We start from the raw sequence: 14,233 nt of genomic DNA on the forward strand, positions 1-14,233 counted from the left end.
AGCAACTGACACTAGAGGCTGCCTTTAGCCTCCTTGTTGGCGCACCCGCCACCCATGCCGGCTGACAACGGTTCGAAACCCGCTCAGAGCGGGTGGAACAGGTCCGGTTATAAGTGCATCTACTCCTATTGTTGTTCGTATAAAGTTCGAGGCTACTGTCATGTCGACCAGCAAAACATCATTTTTATTTTTACTAAAGTTGCACTTTTCAGCTGTTAGAAGATGCATAGATTAATCAGAACTAGATTTCTCAGGACTTTTGAACGTAGACTTAGAGGCATTTCAAAAGATACCTGTAGCTCAAATATGTTCCTGAAGCTCAACTGAAAGAGTATGGCGCTAGCAACACCAATCTCATGGGTTTGATTTCCAGTGAACACACATATTTGAATGAACTGCACATCGCTTTGGATAAAAGTGTTTGCTAAACGCTAACATATAAATGTAAATAATGAGAGCTAGGGGCCAGTTTCCTCTTTTTGCAGTTTGAAGTGTTGGTAACTTTGCATTGTAATTCCAGTCGGGTTTCTTTGTGTGTAGCTTATGACATCAGTGTTTGACTAATCTTACTATTATCTGTACAAGCACTTCGACTTATGTAGTCCATTATGTAGTCAAGAGATGAGTGCTTTAATGAGTGATGTTGTGCAAATTTGGAGTCCGAGACTGCCACTATAATGAATATGATAATACTTCCCTTATTTTGTGATATATGCAGCAGTCCTCTGATTTTTATGCAAGACCGAGCTCATAAATAATGTGGACAGAGTTTTAACTTTAATTAATGACATGCACCGGGGATGTACTTTAAAAGCTCATGCATGCATAATTACACCACATTGTTGCATTAGCACAACGGGATGGTTAGTGGGCGGCATGAGATCGTTGTCAAATCCAGGAATCTAGATTCAAGCAAGTGTACCGAAACGTTTATTCCCAAACCAGTGAGTGTAAATTTATGAAGTCAAAGTCTTATTTTCTGTCTTTACCAGATAATTTGTTTTTGTTAACGTAAACAATTTTTTGCTAATTGCTACATTTCTAAACAAAGTAATAGTATATAAGAAAAGTGTTTTTGAAGAACTTGTTTAAAATGATGTAAATGCCCATGAGCTAAAGACTCTTGTCAAATCAGTCTTACAGAAAAAGCTGCTTTATGTTAAGATCATATAACCAGTCGAATATTACCTGCTTTATTTCAGTATTGCCCTGTAATTGGATGCTTACTCGTGGAATAAATTATATTATATTACATTATAATGATATGCCTGTTTTGGCATGATGCTGCATTTTCATACACCAGTAGATGTGAGTGCACAATAAACATGACTAGAAGTTAGCAGATTAAAAATTTGCTCCTTTTTATTTGTATTTTCATGTATGTTTTTTAAAATAGCACTGTACTTTTTAATGTCTTCAACAAAGATGCACAATGGCATGTTTTACAGCGATGTTGTTGATAAATATTATGCTGCACTTTAATGCTGAACGTCATAATTGTGGTAATCACAGGTAATTCTCTGTCATCTGTGTCCTGGTTGTTATAGTTTTGAATTTGAATTTAGTTAGTTTTAATTTAGTCTTAGTTTTTCTTTCGTTTTCTTTTTTAAAGATGGCAGCTTGTAAATTTTTTTAAAGGTATATATTCATTTTAGTTTTCATTATTGATAACACCTGTGTCCCAATGTTTAGTAGATTAGCATCCTTGCTAGTGCCTGAATTTGTGATCATGATGTAATGATTCATGACATAGGGAGCTAGGGATCGAGATGAGACACATCCTGAGTCTCCACAGAGCTGATCATTAATGAGACAAAGAACACAGGCAGTGAATACATCATCATCGTGGGTGGGAGTTGACAGCGCAATAACTCTGTTTTTGATGTATTGTAGCGGAGTGTGGGGGAAGTTTTAAAGGTGAATCATCAGGACGGATACTGTCTCCTGGATACCCGTTTCCCTATGACAACAACCTGCGTTGCACCTGGACCATCAAGGTGGACTCTGGCAACACTGTCAGGTGACTCAATATTAAACTTGAGAAGAGTCGCTGTATGGAAATGCAGCTGGGTCATTCCCACTATGCTGTACATTTAGGTGTTCCCATCATATTTGTCTTAACCTCCTGAAACCCGATCTTCACTGCTGTGTGCGTTTTCCATTTCCCTCCTTTTTGATTTGTAACTCATTTTGATTTTTAGTAGCACTTAATAAGCATGAAAAAAAAATCTACAGCAAATAGTTTCCCTAAAACTTGATGATAAAAAAAATATGTGGACAGTGGGACTACATTAAGTTGTGAAATGTTAAATAATACCAAGTGGTAGAAAGTCAGATTTTTGTTTTATCTAATTGTTTAGTATATTTCCTGCAGTGTTGGTTATTCATGTTTTTGAGATGTTACAGACATTCCATCAGAAATTGGCATAATTAGCTTGGATTAAAGTAATGGCCAGAATCATCCAATCATGGCCAAACATGTTTAAAATAAAATTATATATTATAAATTCTGTATCTATTATGTACTGATTACCATTGTCCCATGTATGCCAAAGATGTTGATTGGTTCAGACATCAACCATAGCCTGAACATACACTTTTGAAAGGATGTTTGGATTTGAATTCACTTAGCAGCATAAAAATCAATAGGATTATCCTTTGCTCCCTTGCTCCCTATTTAGTGAATGGCTCAACCTACAGTATGCTGTCTGTCTGCGCTGGTCTTAGAACAGTTTCAAATGCACCATATTTTCATCCTATCTCTATTTAAAGCCTCTGAAAGCAAGGTTTTTCAGCTTTTGGATGAACCCATTGATTCTCAATGTGATAATGCACTGTAAATATAGGATTTCTAAGGAAAAAGTGTGCTAGAGTACGCATTAGTGTACATTGTGTTTATCAGTATGGCATTTCGCATTAAATCATTTACATTTTCAAAATGGCATATCGGATGAAACTAGAGACTCTAATCTTTTGCCTCAAACAGGTTTCAATTTAAAAACTTAATTAGGTTTCTTACCAAATGTAGTTTTGTTAAACTTTCTCCCAAAGACAAACTCCGCTGTGGTCAGCACCATGTTGTTTAAATGAAAGAAAATTATGTATTACAGATAGCAAAGCCATAATATCACAAGATCACAATTATCACAATATCACAATTAACTGAACATAAAGGAGAATTTTAAACACTTTCACTATTTTGATTTGAGCGGATGGTACTATTTTTTCCATGTCAATAGGCGCTATGCACTAACCTCTAACACTACTTACTGGAAATGTATTAAAACATATTCCAGGTGTTTCTTTGCTTTTTGCTTCTCCAATCAAAATGTTTCAAATAAAGCATGTTTTATGGGATCATTGTTTAAATTGATGATCGATGTATAATTTTGTTCCAGTGTCCACATGATCACTTTCCATCCTGTTAGACTGTGGTAATATCCTTTTAAATAACAAAAGCCAGTTTCCTAATCAAATTATCCGCAGAAAGTGACCTCATTTTGGTTGGAAAACAAAAGCACAAGCATCCATAAGTGTTAGCAATAGAACTGATACATTCTGTGATGTTTTGTGCAGTTAGTTGTTATGTCTCACTCAAAAACCTTTCATCCTGTTTGATAAAATTACCTAAATAAATCTCAAATTTCAAAAGATAGTTATCAAATATTAAAATGACATAAACTTTTGATTGAGTTCGTTAACCTGAATTTGTTTTACAGTGCGTTTATGATGTCATATGCTGCTTTAATCCTTATTTGATTAGCTTCAAAGGTCCGCTTTAGAAATGATTGTATATTGGTTTAGTTTTTTAAATCAGTGAGCTCTTGGGTAACACACATCTTGGTGTTTTTAAAGAGATCATACCAAGAGGAATCAAATTGTCCATGATCTTTTAAAATAAAAGTTCAATGCTCTTCGAAAAACAAATTGTAACTTTTAGGCATGTTTATGACACATCGGCCATAATTACAGATCAACAATGTCTATTCAGTGTTTAGAAACTTGGTCCAATCAGTCACAGTAAAGTAATGGATAGATGGAGATAATGGAAGAAGGATAGATGCTATAATAGAATAACTAATTATAATGATAAGTGTAAAATGTGGGTAAGTCTGTCAAACCTTGTACTACTGTTCCTTCTAAAGAATCCCTACATAAGAAACAAATAGCTGAAGTTTATTTTTAACAAGTTCCCTGATCATTTCAATCTGATCTTAAAGTGATAGTTCACCCAAAAATTAAATTTCTCTCATCATTTACTCACCCTCATGCCATGTCAGATATGTATGACTTTCTTTCTTCTGCTAATCACAAAAGAAGAGTTTTAGAAGAATATTTCAGCTCTGTGGGTCCATAAAATGCAAGTGAACGGTGACCAGAAATGTGAAGGTCCAAAAAAGCACATAAATGCTCTATAAATGTAATTCATATGACTTAAGTGGACCTTAGAAGTACAGCTAATAGCATGTTTTTGGTCTTTCAGTCTTCAGTTCTTGGCGTTTGATACAGAAGCATCTCATGACATCCTGAAAGTCTGGGATGGACATCCCGAGAACGAGATGGCCCTGAAGGAAGTGAGCGGTTCACTGTTACCTGACGGCATTCACAGCACTCTTAACGTGGTCACCATCCAGTTTGAGACGGATTTCTACATCAGCAAGTCTGGATTTGCTATTGACTTTTCAAGTGAGTGTCTTTCTTTTAAAACCAGAACACAATATTCAGTTTCATAGTCCACAGCTCCAGTTAGCGGTTGGTGGTAGGGTTTGCCCTTACAAATTTTAGCTATTTATTTATAACTTTGTGAATATTCTTTTCCATAACACTGAATCTGGTAAAAAGAAAAGCATTAGTTCATAGTTTCAACTTTATCTGTGTGATGGGGAAAATGGCATTCATAAAGCAAGATGCCTTAAATTCAAGCCCAGTCTTTAACTGTTTATGATGGAATTACAACTTTCACCTGTTCATCAGGAAATATCATAGACTACAAAAGCTATGAGAAAATCTCTATATTAGTTATTTGAATATTGAATTGATTTTTAAACTGTCATTTATTTTTCCATCATGATGCATCCCCTTGTTGTATGATTTATGTCCTTCTAATGTCCTTGTTTTGAGCTGTAGACCCAAATCAATATAGTAATCTAAGACCATTTTACTTTAATTTTACACTTGGTCGAACACATCCTGTAAACACTTTCTGCATAAATTACATGGAAATAATTCATCATGACAGTGAATGATTTTAAAATATAATTTATTGTCACTTTGACATGTATTGCTCATGATACAAACAACTGCAACACAATGAACAGTAAGCTGTAAAGAGAAAAATGAATGAATGACCAGTAATTGTCATTTATGAACGATTCGTTTGTCTTCTATGCTGAGCCTGGTAGTGGTCACTTTACAAATTAATGAAAGACTCAGATACAAAGACCCAGCCGGGAGATTATCTAATCAATTCTGTTTCATGTAGAGCCTTGATGGATGTCACGTGACAAAGGAACGAAATGACTTGAATAAAGATTCGTTTATTTTGCTGATCAAGATTCAAAGATCCAAGCCAGTACAATGATCTGATCTTCCCATGACACTGACCTAAACTAAATAATTCACTACGTCAAGATGACCAATTTTATAGACAGTGCCTGACCTGAGTGTGTAAATGACATGATGTGATGGTCCAAGGTTAGTTATGTTGATACCATTAATTATTCTGAGTTGTTATGACAGTCAACAATGGCAAAAGTTGAGCCTGAAATTCATTTTTACACCGATTAACACTTAAATGGTTGTTGCTCTTCTCTGGATTGCTCGTTTTGGCAGTTTTTACTTGGTGTCTCGAGACCATAAATACAAAATAGGAAGCAATTTGACTTCAGTGTCGGGCAAGGCCAAAATAATAAACAAAACAACAACTACTTATACCATTAACAACTAAATAGCCTCTCAAATGGTAAATTATACAAAAATATAGAGTTCTTATCTTTCTAACTAACTAAACCAATAAACAGGAGAAAATGTGTACATATAAAATAAAGGGCACCCAACACTTTACGGCTTCCGTGGCGAGGAAAATGGATCTTTATATATATATATATATATATAAAACCACCATTCGCAGTCTGCCTTTATCCCTCTCGGAGGCTTGATTAGCCTGATGTGACCCCACCCTCTGCGATGTCACATTCCTCCCTCGTTCTCTCAGGCCAGGGAGGCCCTGGCATGACGTACACCCCCCCCCCCCTTTCCCTGGGGGAGGGTGTGCCCTAAGGCAGGGTATCCCCGCCTTCCTGAATATGGGAGGCCACAGGGGAAGGGAAACAGAAATAATTAAAATAGGGGGGTACTTCCTGTAACAGTGTAGTACCCCCCCAAAAAACACTGTAAAATTTAAAAGAGAGGGAAAAGGCCAACGCGGAGCGGAATTGAGAGAGAGAGACAGAGATGAAAGAAAAAAACACTTACTCGCTGATTCTCTGATTGGAGGCAGTCCTCCAGCCCCTGGCGGATAGAACGCCCCGCCGTGTTCTCAGGGAACAAAAGGGGGTCTCCCCCGCCCCCGGTAGTGGTTCTCCCGCTACAGGCGGTCGGCAGCGAGCCCCTCCCCACTCACTGTCGCATTTCAGCGGTTGGTAGGGGACTCCTCTGCCCCCTGCAGCGGCCCTTACCGCTCCAGGCGGTCAATTAGGAGAGCCTCCTCCCCTCGCGGTCGGCGCCCGTTCCTCCGCTTCCAGGCGGCCGGGTTCCTCCATTGGGGTGGATGGTAGTGGCGAGAACTCTACTACGGCGTATCCCTCCTCCTTCCCAGGTCTTCTGCACCAGTGTAAATGTATTTAGAAGGGCAAGGAGGAGGTGAGAACCGGCTTGACAATATAAATAATAGTTTAATGAAAAACTTAAACAAAAGGCACACACACACTGACGGTCAGCTGCCCGTAAACGATCTCTCTCTGTAACATCGGCCTTTATCCCTCTCGGAGGCTTGATTAGCCTGATAAGGGACCGGGTGTGCAGAAACACCACCCGGCCCCGCCCTCCGCCCTGTCACACCCACACATCGGTTGGATTTTATGTTAATTCGGCAAGTTATGCCGTTGCTCGGCAACCATGAACAATTAAACTTTGTGTGGTGACTAACGAAAACACCCCCTAATAGCATTCAGCGTTAAGATGCTTGATAGTATCTCTGCTTTAAACTTCAGTAGCAAAAATAGTGTTAGGTGAAAAAGAAATCACCCTTTAAACCATTTCAGAGAGCCAATAAATGAATATCAAAATATATACAGAATCAAAAAGGCTTATAAAATGTCAAGCTGTATATAATGTTGTAGCAAAATTTCCCAGCCATACAAAGCATCCATTAACAAGCGATATTTCATCCAAACTAGACTGCTATTACTCCAAGACTTATTCCACACCCGTGTTAGATCATTTTCTTCTTAGAAAGAGTTGTTAGAGAACCTAGTGAATCATTGTACAGGACCGAGTCCACGCAATCTCAGTTCAGAGCAGGAAACGGTATCTCCTGCTGTGATATCCTGGTAAGTGAAAAGTGAGCACAGTCAGTCATGGCTCCCTCTTTTACAGGTTCTGTGGCGACCGCCTGCCGGGATCCCGGGACGCCCATGAACGGCAGTCGCAGCGGGGAGGGGAAGGAACCGGGTGACACGGTGACCTTTGCATGTGATCCGGGCTACGACCTGCAAGGCGAACCGTGGATAACCTGCATTCAGGTGGACAATAGATTCTACTGGCAGCCCAGTCCACCTACCTGTATCGGTGAGATTTTCAATTCACAGCAATGCCAACCGAGACCTGTGAAATATGAGCAGCTCTTCATTTCACACCTGTCAGCACTGAAGAAATGTTTTAAATGATTCCCCAAAATGACTTTCACCCTTTATAAAAAGCCTGTAATAATACCTCTATTTGATGGAATTAGCTGATCAGGTGCCTGTCAGAGCTTAAACTCCGGGGTTATGTGAAACTGGGGTACTTTTAGGTGAAGAATGCCCTATGATTAATGCTTGTTGGAAACTACATATATTTTATGGGTACATGGGGTCAGCAAAACAATTTTGCCCCTTATCAAGTTTTTTTATTTTCAAAAGTTAGTGTACTTGTTAACCAATTGGACAAAAGTGTCAGTGAAGGGCGTGCCTGAGATTAAATTTGACATAAGGTTTAAAGAAAACAAATATAGTTGTGAGCAGAATATTTTATTGGGGAATCATTTCCAATCATGCTGCATTTTTGCCTGTTATGCAACCTGCTATAAGATATACTGTAACTGAAAAGCCCATATTGGTTGACCACTACTCACAACAGAAAATGTATTGCTCTTTTCCAGCTCCTTGTGGTGGAAACATTACAGGCTCATCTGGATTCATTCTCTCCCCAAACTTTCCCCACCCTTACCCGCACAGCAAAGACTGTGATTGGTTCATCACAGTTCACCCTGATTACGTCATCTCCTTGGCATTTATCAGGTAAGATCTTCTCTGTGGTCTTTTGTTAAAGATGAAAGGTGTTTTTTCTGAAAATACTGTTAGAAGATACACGTTTAACATGTCTAAATACACACTTACAAGAACTACCATGCTATTTCCAAGTTTGTTTGATATGGTAGTATGATAGAGCCAGTGTTGGACACTACTGTGATGGTAATACTATGGTATTATTTGAAGTACTAGTAAAATGTAAATAAAGTGGAACACAAATGTGTTAGTCATGCAATATCATGGTATATATCAAAGTATTATCATCTTATACATCATGGTACTGCCAGAGTACTTTATTTAAGGACTGACACAACTTTACTTTACAAAGGCCAATGTGAAACGTGAATGTTGGAGATGATTAAAAGGAAACATTTAGTTTATGTGCCACATTATTAATATTATTTGCAGTCATGTTGCATGTTTCATAGGCCTTTCAAAATCTTTATAGAAATCGATGTTGAAATTAAATATTTTCCTTACACAACTGCAAACAAAATGTGCACATTTGAATCATTATTTTCAATATATGTTTTTTAAACATACTTTTCAAGGTAAATAATTTTTTGGGGCAAAAATCATACATTTTTAAATCCCAAATATATTTAAGTTTTCTCATTTAACAACTTAAACTAAGCTTGCATTCTGTCATGTAATTAAAACATCAAAATATGATAATTTTTTTAAAAAAATGTATTGACCTTGAAACATGAGGTCTACAGGGTCCTCTCTGTAATTTATTTCCCTGTTTTATGACTTTCTTGACACATCTTGTCACATGCATGTTGGTGATAAAACAATGGCGGAGAAAAAAAAAAATATATATATATATATATATATTAGGGCTGTCGATTTAACACGTTAATTAAGTGCGATTAATTTTATAAAAAATAACACGTTAAAAAATGTACGCAATTATTTGCAATGCCCGGACCGTAATAAGGAAGATTCCTGAGAAATGCAAGCTTGTAGTACCACCTGTTTACTCCAGAGGGCAGTAATTTAAATATCAGCTGTATGAGCAACTCGCAGTTTATACAGTGAAGAAAACACGTTACATTCTTGCTTGCGTTCAACACACTTGATGGAGCACAAATTCGAACTAAGGAATCTCAAGATGTGTTCTAAGTATTAAACTATATTTAACTTGACATAGTGACCTAAAAATGTATGTTTATGATGCAACACACCCGAGACGCTACACAAGCATGTCTGACGCAGGTGTAAATTGACGGGTCCTTAAACAAGCCCTCATAATAAATCTCCAACTGATTGACAAATTCACTTGCGAAATGGATTGCTGTGAACTGTATGCCAATGATTGGCTTGCTGTAAAGTGTAACCAAAAGTGTTATGCCTTAATCCCTTAAAAATGTAAATCATTTTTAATTCAGAGATTAAAAAATTAAGATGCGTATTCACATTTGTTAGTTTTACATTTACCTTTTTTTATACATCATGGGTGTCCTTTGAGAGTGGAACCCACAACGTTTAAGTCACTGTCTACATGAACTGCACTTGCACTTTTGAATAGATCCAGAAAATTGTCACTAACCCATAACTCGTTCCATCTTAGATTGTAAATTGTTATGTTGATGTCAGGCTGTGATATTTGGACAAAAATATTTTTTATTTGAGATTAGCATATGACTTTGTAGCCGGAAATGGGTTATTTTTTTAACTATGATTATTGGGAATGCAATAAAGCTAGATAGATTATCTCTAAGAGGCCTGAGGGTTAAAAATTCAAGAAACATTATACAGTATTTATAAAACTGTTTTAAATTAATTGTTGGTGCATTAACTTTGCAGTATCAGGACAATGGGCAAATCTTCATAATGACATTAAAACAGCCTTCTACTCTCATCGCAGTACTTAATGTGAAGTGCAGCATTTTCTGGCCACATTTTCCAGACGTATTGCTGGGCCATTTACGTGCATTTCTACACCCACATCTGCGAGTGATGTTGGCCACTTCAGGCATCTGAAGTTCTGCTGCATAATGCCTTTCCCCCACCTGAAAACATACAGAAAAAAGCCTCTTTAAAAGATATCTTCTGCTTACGATGACCCTAAATGTCTTTTAAGATGATTACAGGATGATTTAACGGTCTCTGCCATGCACATAGTGAAAACTGGATGGAGCTTTGATGTTGTCAACATGCACTTGATACATTTTCATGTTTTCTACGGGCTGCAACTTGTTTTCATTTCCTGTTTCATGGCCATCACTTTTTATGTGTATATTATATTTAATATACCAAGTCTTAAAGGGATAGTTCACCTCAAAATTAAAATTCTCTCATCATTTACTAACACTCATACCATCCCAGATGTGAATGACTTTCTTTCTTCTGCTGAATACAAACAAGGATTTTTAGAACATTTCAGCTCTGTAGGTACATACAATGCAAGTGAATGTGTACAAAAGAAATTAAACCCCAAAATGCATATTAAGGCAGCATAAAAGTAATCCATAAGACTCCAGTGGTAAAATATATGTCTTCTTTCCATAAATTCTCCTCCTTGTCCAGTAGGTGGCGATTTGCATTCTTTGTGCGTATCGCCACCTACAGGCAAGGAGGAGAATTTATGACAAAAATGTAAATATTGATCTGTTTCTCACCCACAATTAACATATCGCCTCTGAAGACATATATTTTACCACTGGAGTGTTATGTTAGTGAATGTGAATATAATGGAGCAGTGAATGGAACAGAATGCTGGTGTCTCAAGCTATCTAGACATTTATTTTTCCTGACACAGCGTCTAAAATACGTTGTGCTGAAAGAACAGTGAGACGCGGTGCAGCGGTCAAAGACATCCGTCTAGTGCATGTTAACATACTGTATAAAAACAATGGAAAAACAGTGTGAATGGATTCAAAACATTGTGAAAAATGACAAAACATTTTTTTTTTTTTAAAGTAGCACATATGACTGTGTAAAGAACAGACTTTTTGATGTACTGTAAATCTATGTCATTATTCACTGATAATCTTTCATCTAATTTGCTTAAACATCTGCATATTTAAAATGAGAACCAATACCATCTGGTATTGGAAGAGACTTTGCGCACCTTATTTGAATATAAGCAAATTAGATTTGCAAAGAAATGTATTGTATGCCTTCAGAAGACTTGGAATATAGTGTCGTATCAACGTATCAACAACTTTTATGGTTATTTTGTGCATTTTTGGAGCTTGAAAGACATGGTCACTTTTTGAAACTTTGTGTCTTTTTCTCATCGCAGTTTTAGTATTGAGCCCAACTATGACTTCCTGTACATTTATGATGGGCCTCACAGCAACAGTCACCTGATTGGTACTTTTCAAGACAGCAAGTTGCCAGAGAAGGTGGAAAGCAGCTCCAACATCATGCATGTTGCCTTCCGCAGTGACGGCTCCGTGAGCTATACAGGCTTCCATCTGGAATACAAAGGTAAGTGCTCTTTTGTTTCAGGTGGGCTGGTTCAGTCTAGTGCTTGCTGGTTTGACTCTACAAAAGGTCAGTTATGAAATTGATCCTTGAATACCAGCTCTGCACTCTTGAGCAAAGCACTTAACCCCAAGTTACTCCTGGGGTACTGGCCCTTTAACTTAAAGGAATAGTTCAGATACAAATGAATATTTTGTGATTATTTTATCACCCTCATGTCATTACAAACTGCTATGACTTTCTTTATTCCATTGAACATAAAATGAGATGGCACAATATTGACACTGCTTTGTTCCATACAGTAAAAGTAAATGGGGACTGGTGCTGTTGAGCATCAAAAACTACCAATAAAGTATTATAAAACTAGTTCATATGACTCGTACATTTTATTCAAAGTCTTCTAAAGCCATACAATGGAAATTAAAGATTTACTTACAAGTTTCCTTTCCATCGTAGCTCTGAAATATCATAAGACATCAGTTTTGCCAAATCACAATTCGTCGTGTTTGAATATGTGAAAGTGCAAATACGTTTTCAAAACGATGTTTTAGAAACATTACTTAAATTTTGGTCTGTAACTCGAACAGCTTGGTTTAGCTTCAAAAGACTTGAAATATAGTGCATGAGTCATATGCACATATGGTGACATTTTGGGGCTTGACAGTCTCACTTTTAATGTCTGAAAGAGTGGATGGGATATTCTTGAAAACAACTCCTTTTGTGTTCCTCAGAAGAAGAAAGGCACATAGCCTTGAACAAAATAAGGTTGCACAAACAATGGCTGAATTTATATTTTTGGCTGAGCTTGTCTCTATTTCAAGACATTTTACTGTAAACTGAAAATTTTTAAAGGTTGCGATTGACTCGTTTTATACCTCGAAATCTTTTCATCTTCCACTGCTTTGTCATATGCCATATGTCTTGTATTTCTGTCCTATAGCTAAACTGCGTGAGGCGTGCTTTGACCCGGGCAGTGTGATGAATGGCACTCGGCTGGGTGCAGACTATAAGCTGGGATCTACTGTGACCTTCCACTGTGATCCGGGCTACCAGCTCCAGGGTTACTCTAGTCTCACCTGTGTCATGGGCGGCACCAACAGACCCGAGTGGAACAGAGCGCTGCCCAGCTGCCAAGGTGCTCTATCTCTCTTTCTCATCTGTATTGTGCTGGATTATAGGGTGAACATATCTGTGGCCCCAATACCTGCATGTCTTGGACCCAAAATGAGCTTCTGTTCATGCACATTATCCTAGTTATGCTTGCAAATGAAAAATTTGAATGTGTACAACAAAATTGCAAAAACTACTACTAAAAAGGTGCCAAAAAATATTTTTGAGGTGGTTATTATGCATTTTGAGGTGGTGATCGTATTGTTATTACCATATAATTCATATACACAGGTGTAATAGTCCAGCTTCTATATTTTGTCACAGTTTGACTATAGAAATGTTACATTGAGAATCATTTCTTAATTTTTGCCAACATAATTTATGTAAAACTGTTATGATTTGTCATACCAAATACTGACATTAGAAGTTATTACATAATATAATATAATATAAATTACATAAATTTTTACAGTAGTGTATGGTTTGTCTTGTCCACGCAATATCCTGTATTTTTATATGTTTATTGTATGCATTATAGTAAATAGTATAATGTAGTATAGTAAAGACAGCTGTCATTTGCTCCACACATAATCTATAAAAATAACACCGGCACCAATGGAGAGAGAGCTCACGCAATCATGGTTGCCAGATTGTGCCAAATAAGCATTACGCTGGGCAGAATATTTCTAAACTGTGTAAAGGCCAAAGTGTACTTCGGATGTCCGCGTTGCGGATTGCTTGGCGTAGTGTGTGTGACGCAAATTGCTTAATCAGTGCGACCACATGGCTTGACCGTAGGTCCTTATCTGTGCACATTTTTCTATCTGTTGACTGTACTAAAAGAGTGTCACAAAGCAGTTGTAGTGTGTATGCGTCAAACACGTTCCTAATCGTTCACAGTCAGAAAAGTGTACTCAGAAATGCAACGTGGTTGGCCGAGCGTGATCCGATCCGGAACGTGGCAAAATGAAGTAGCCTATACTGGGCCTTAAGTTTAAATCTCAGTTAGAGTACACTTGATATCTGGCAACCCCAGACATGTTTAAATCTATGCTTATTAATTTTCAGCTCTTTGAAATATTCATTTGTTTGGCTGATCATCTTTATTTAAAGACTGTTATTATTTATGATACCTAAAGAATAAAAATATTTTATTAGCATGAATTGTTCAAAGTAAT

The 14,233-nt window shown here is 37.3% G+C and overlaps 1 protein-coding gene across 1 annotated transcript in view; it reads left to right on the top strand.

Moving 5' to 3' along the window:
- csmd3a (CUB and Sushi multiple domains 3a) overlaps window positions 1-14,233 on the top strand; it is a 372,265-nt gene that overhangs the window by 177,293 nt on the left and 180,739 nt on the right. Inside the window, exons 25-30 of the mRNA XM_052143551.1 lie at window positions 1,894-2,020; window positions 4,484-4,686; window positions 7,597-7,788; window positions 8,360-8,498; window positions 11,761-11,948; window positions 12,886-13,080. Of these exons, the coding sequence (XP_051999511.1) occupies window positions 1,894-2,020; window positions 4,484-4,686; window positions 7,597-7,788; window positions 8,360-8,498; window positions 11,761-11,948; window positions 12,886-13,080 (1,044 nt within the window). The remainder of the gene's footprint in view (window positions 1-1,893; window positions 2,021-4,483; window positions 4,687-7,596; window positions 7,789-8,359; window positions 8,499-11,760; window positions 11,949-12,885; window positions 13,081-14,233) is intronic.

This window comes from Xyrauchen texanus, chromosome 15, assembly GCF_025860055.1.
Source record: "Xyrauchen texanus isolate HMW12.3.18 chromosome 15, RBS_HiC_50CHRs, whole genome shotgun sequence".
Classification (NCBI taxonomy): domain Eukaryota; kingdom Metazoa; phylum Chordata; class Actinopteri; order Cypriniformes; family Catostomidae; genus Xyrauchen; species Xyrauchen texanus.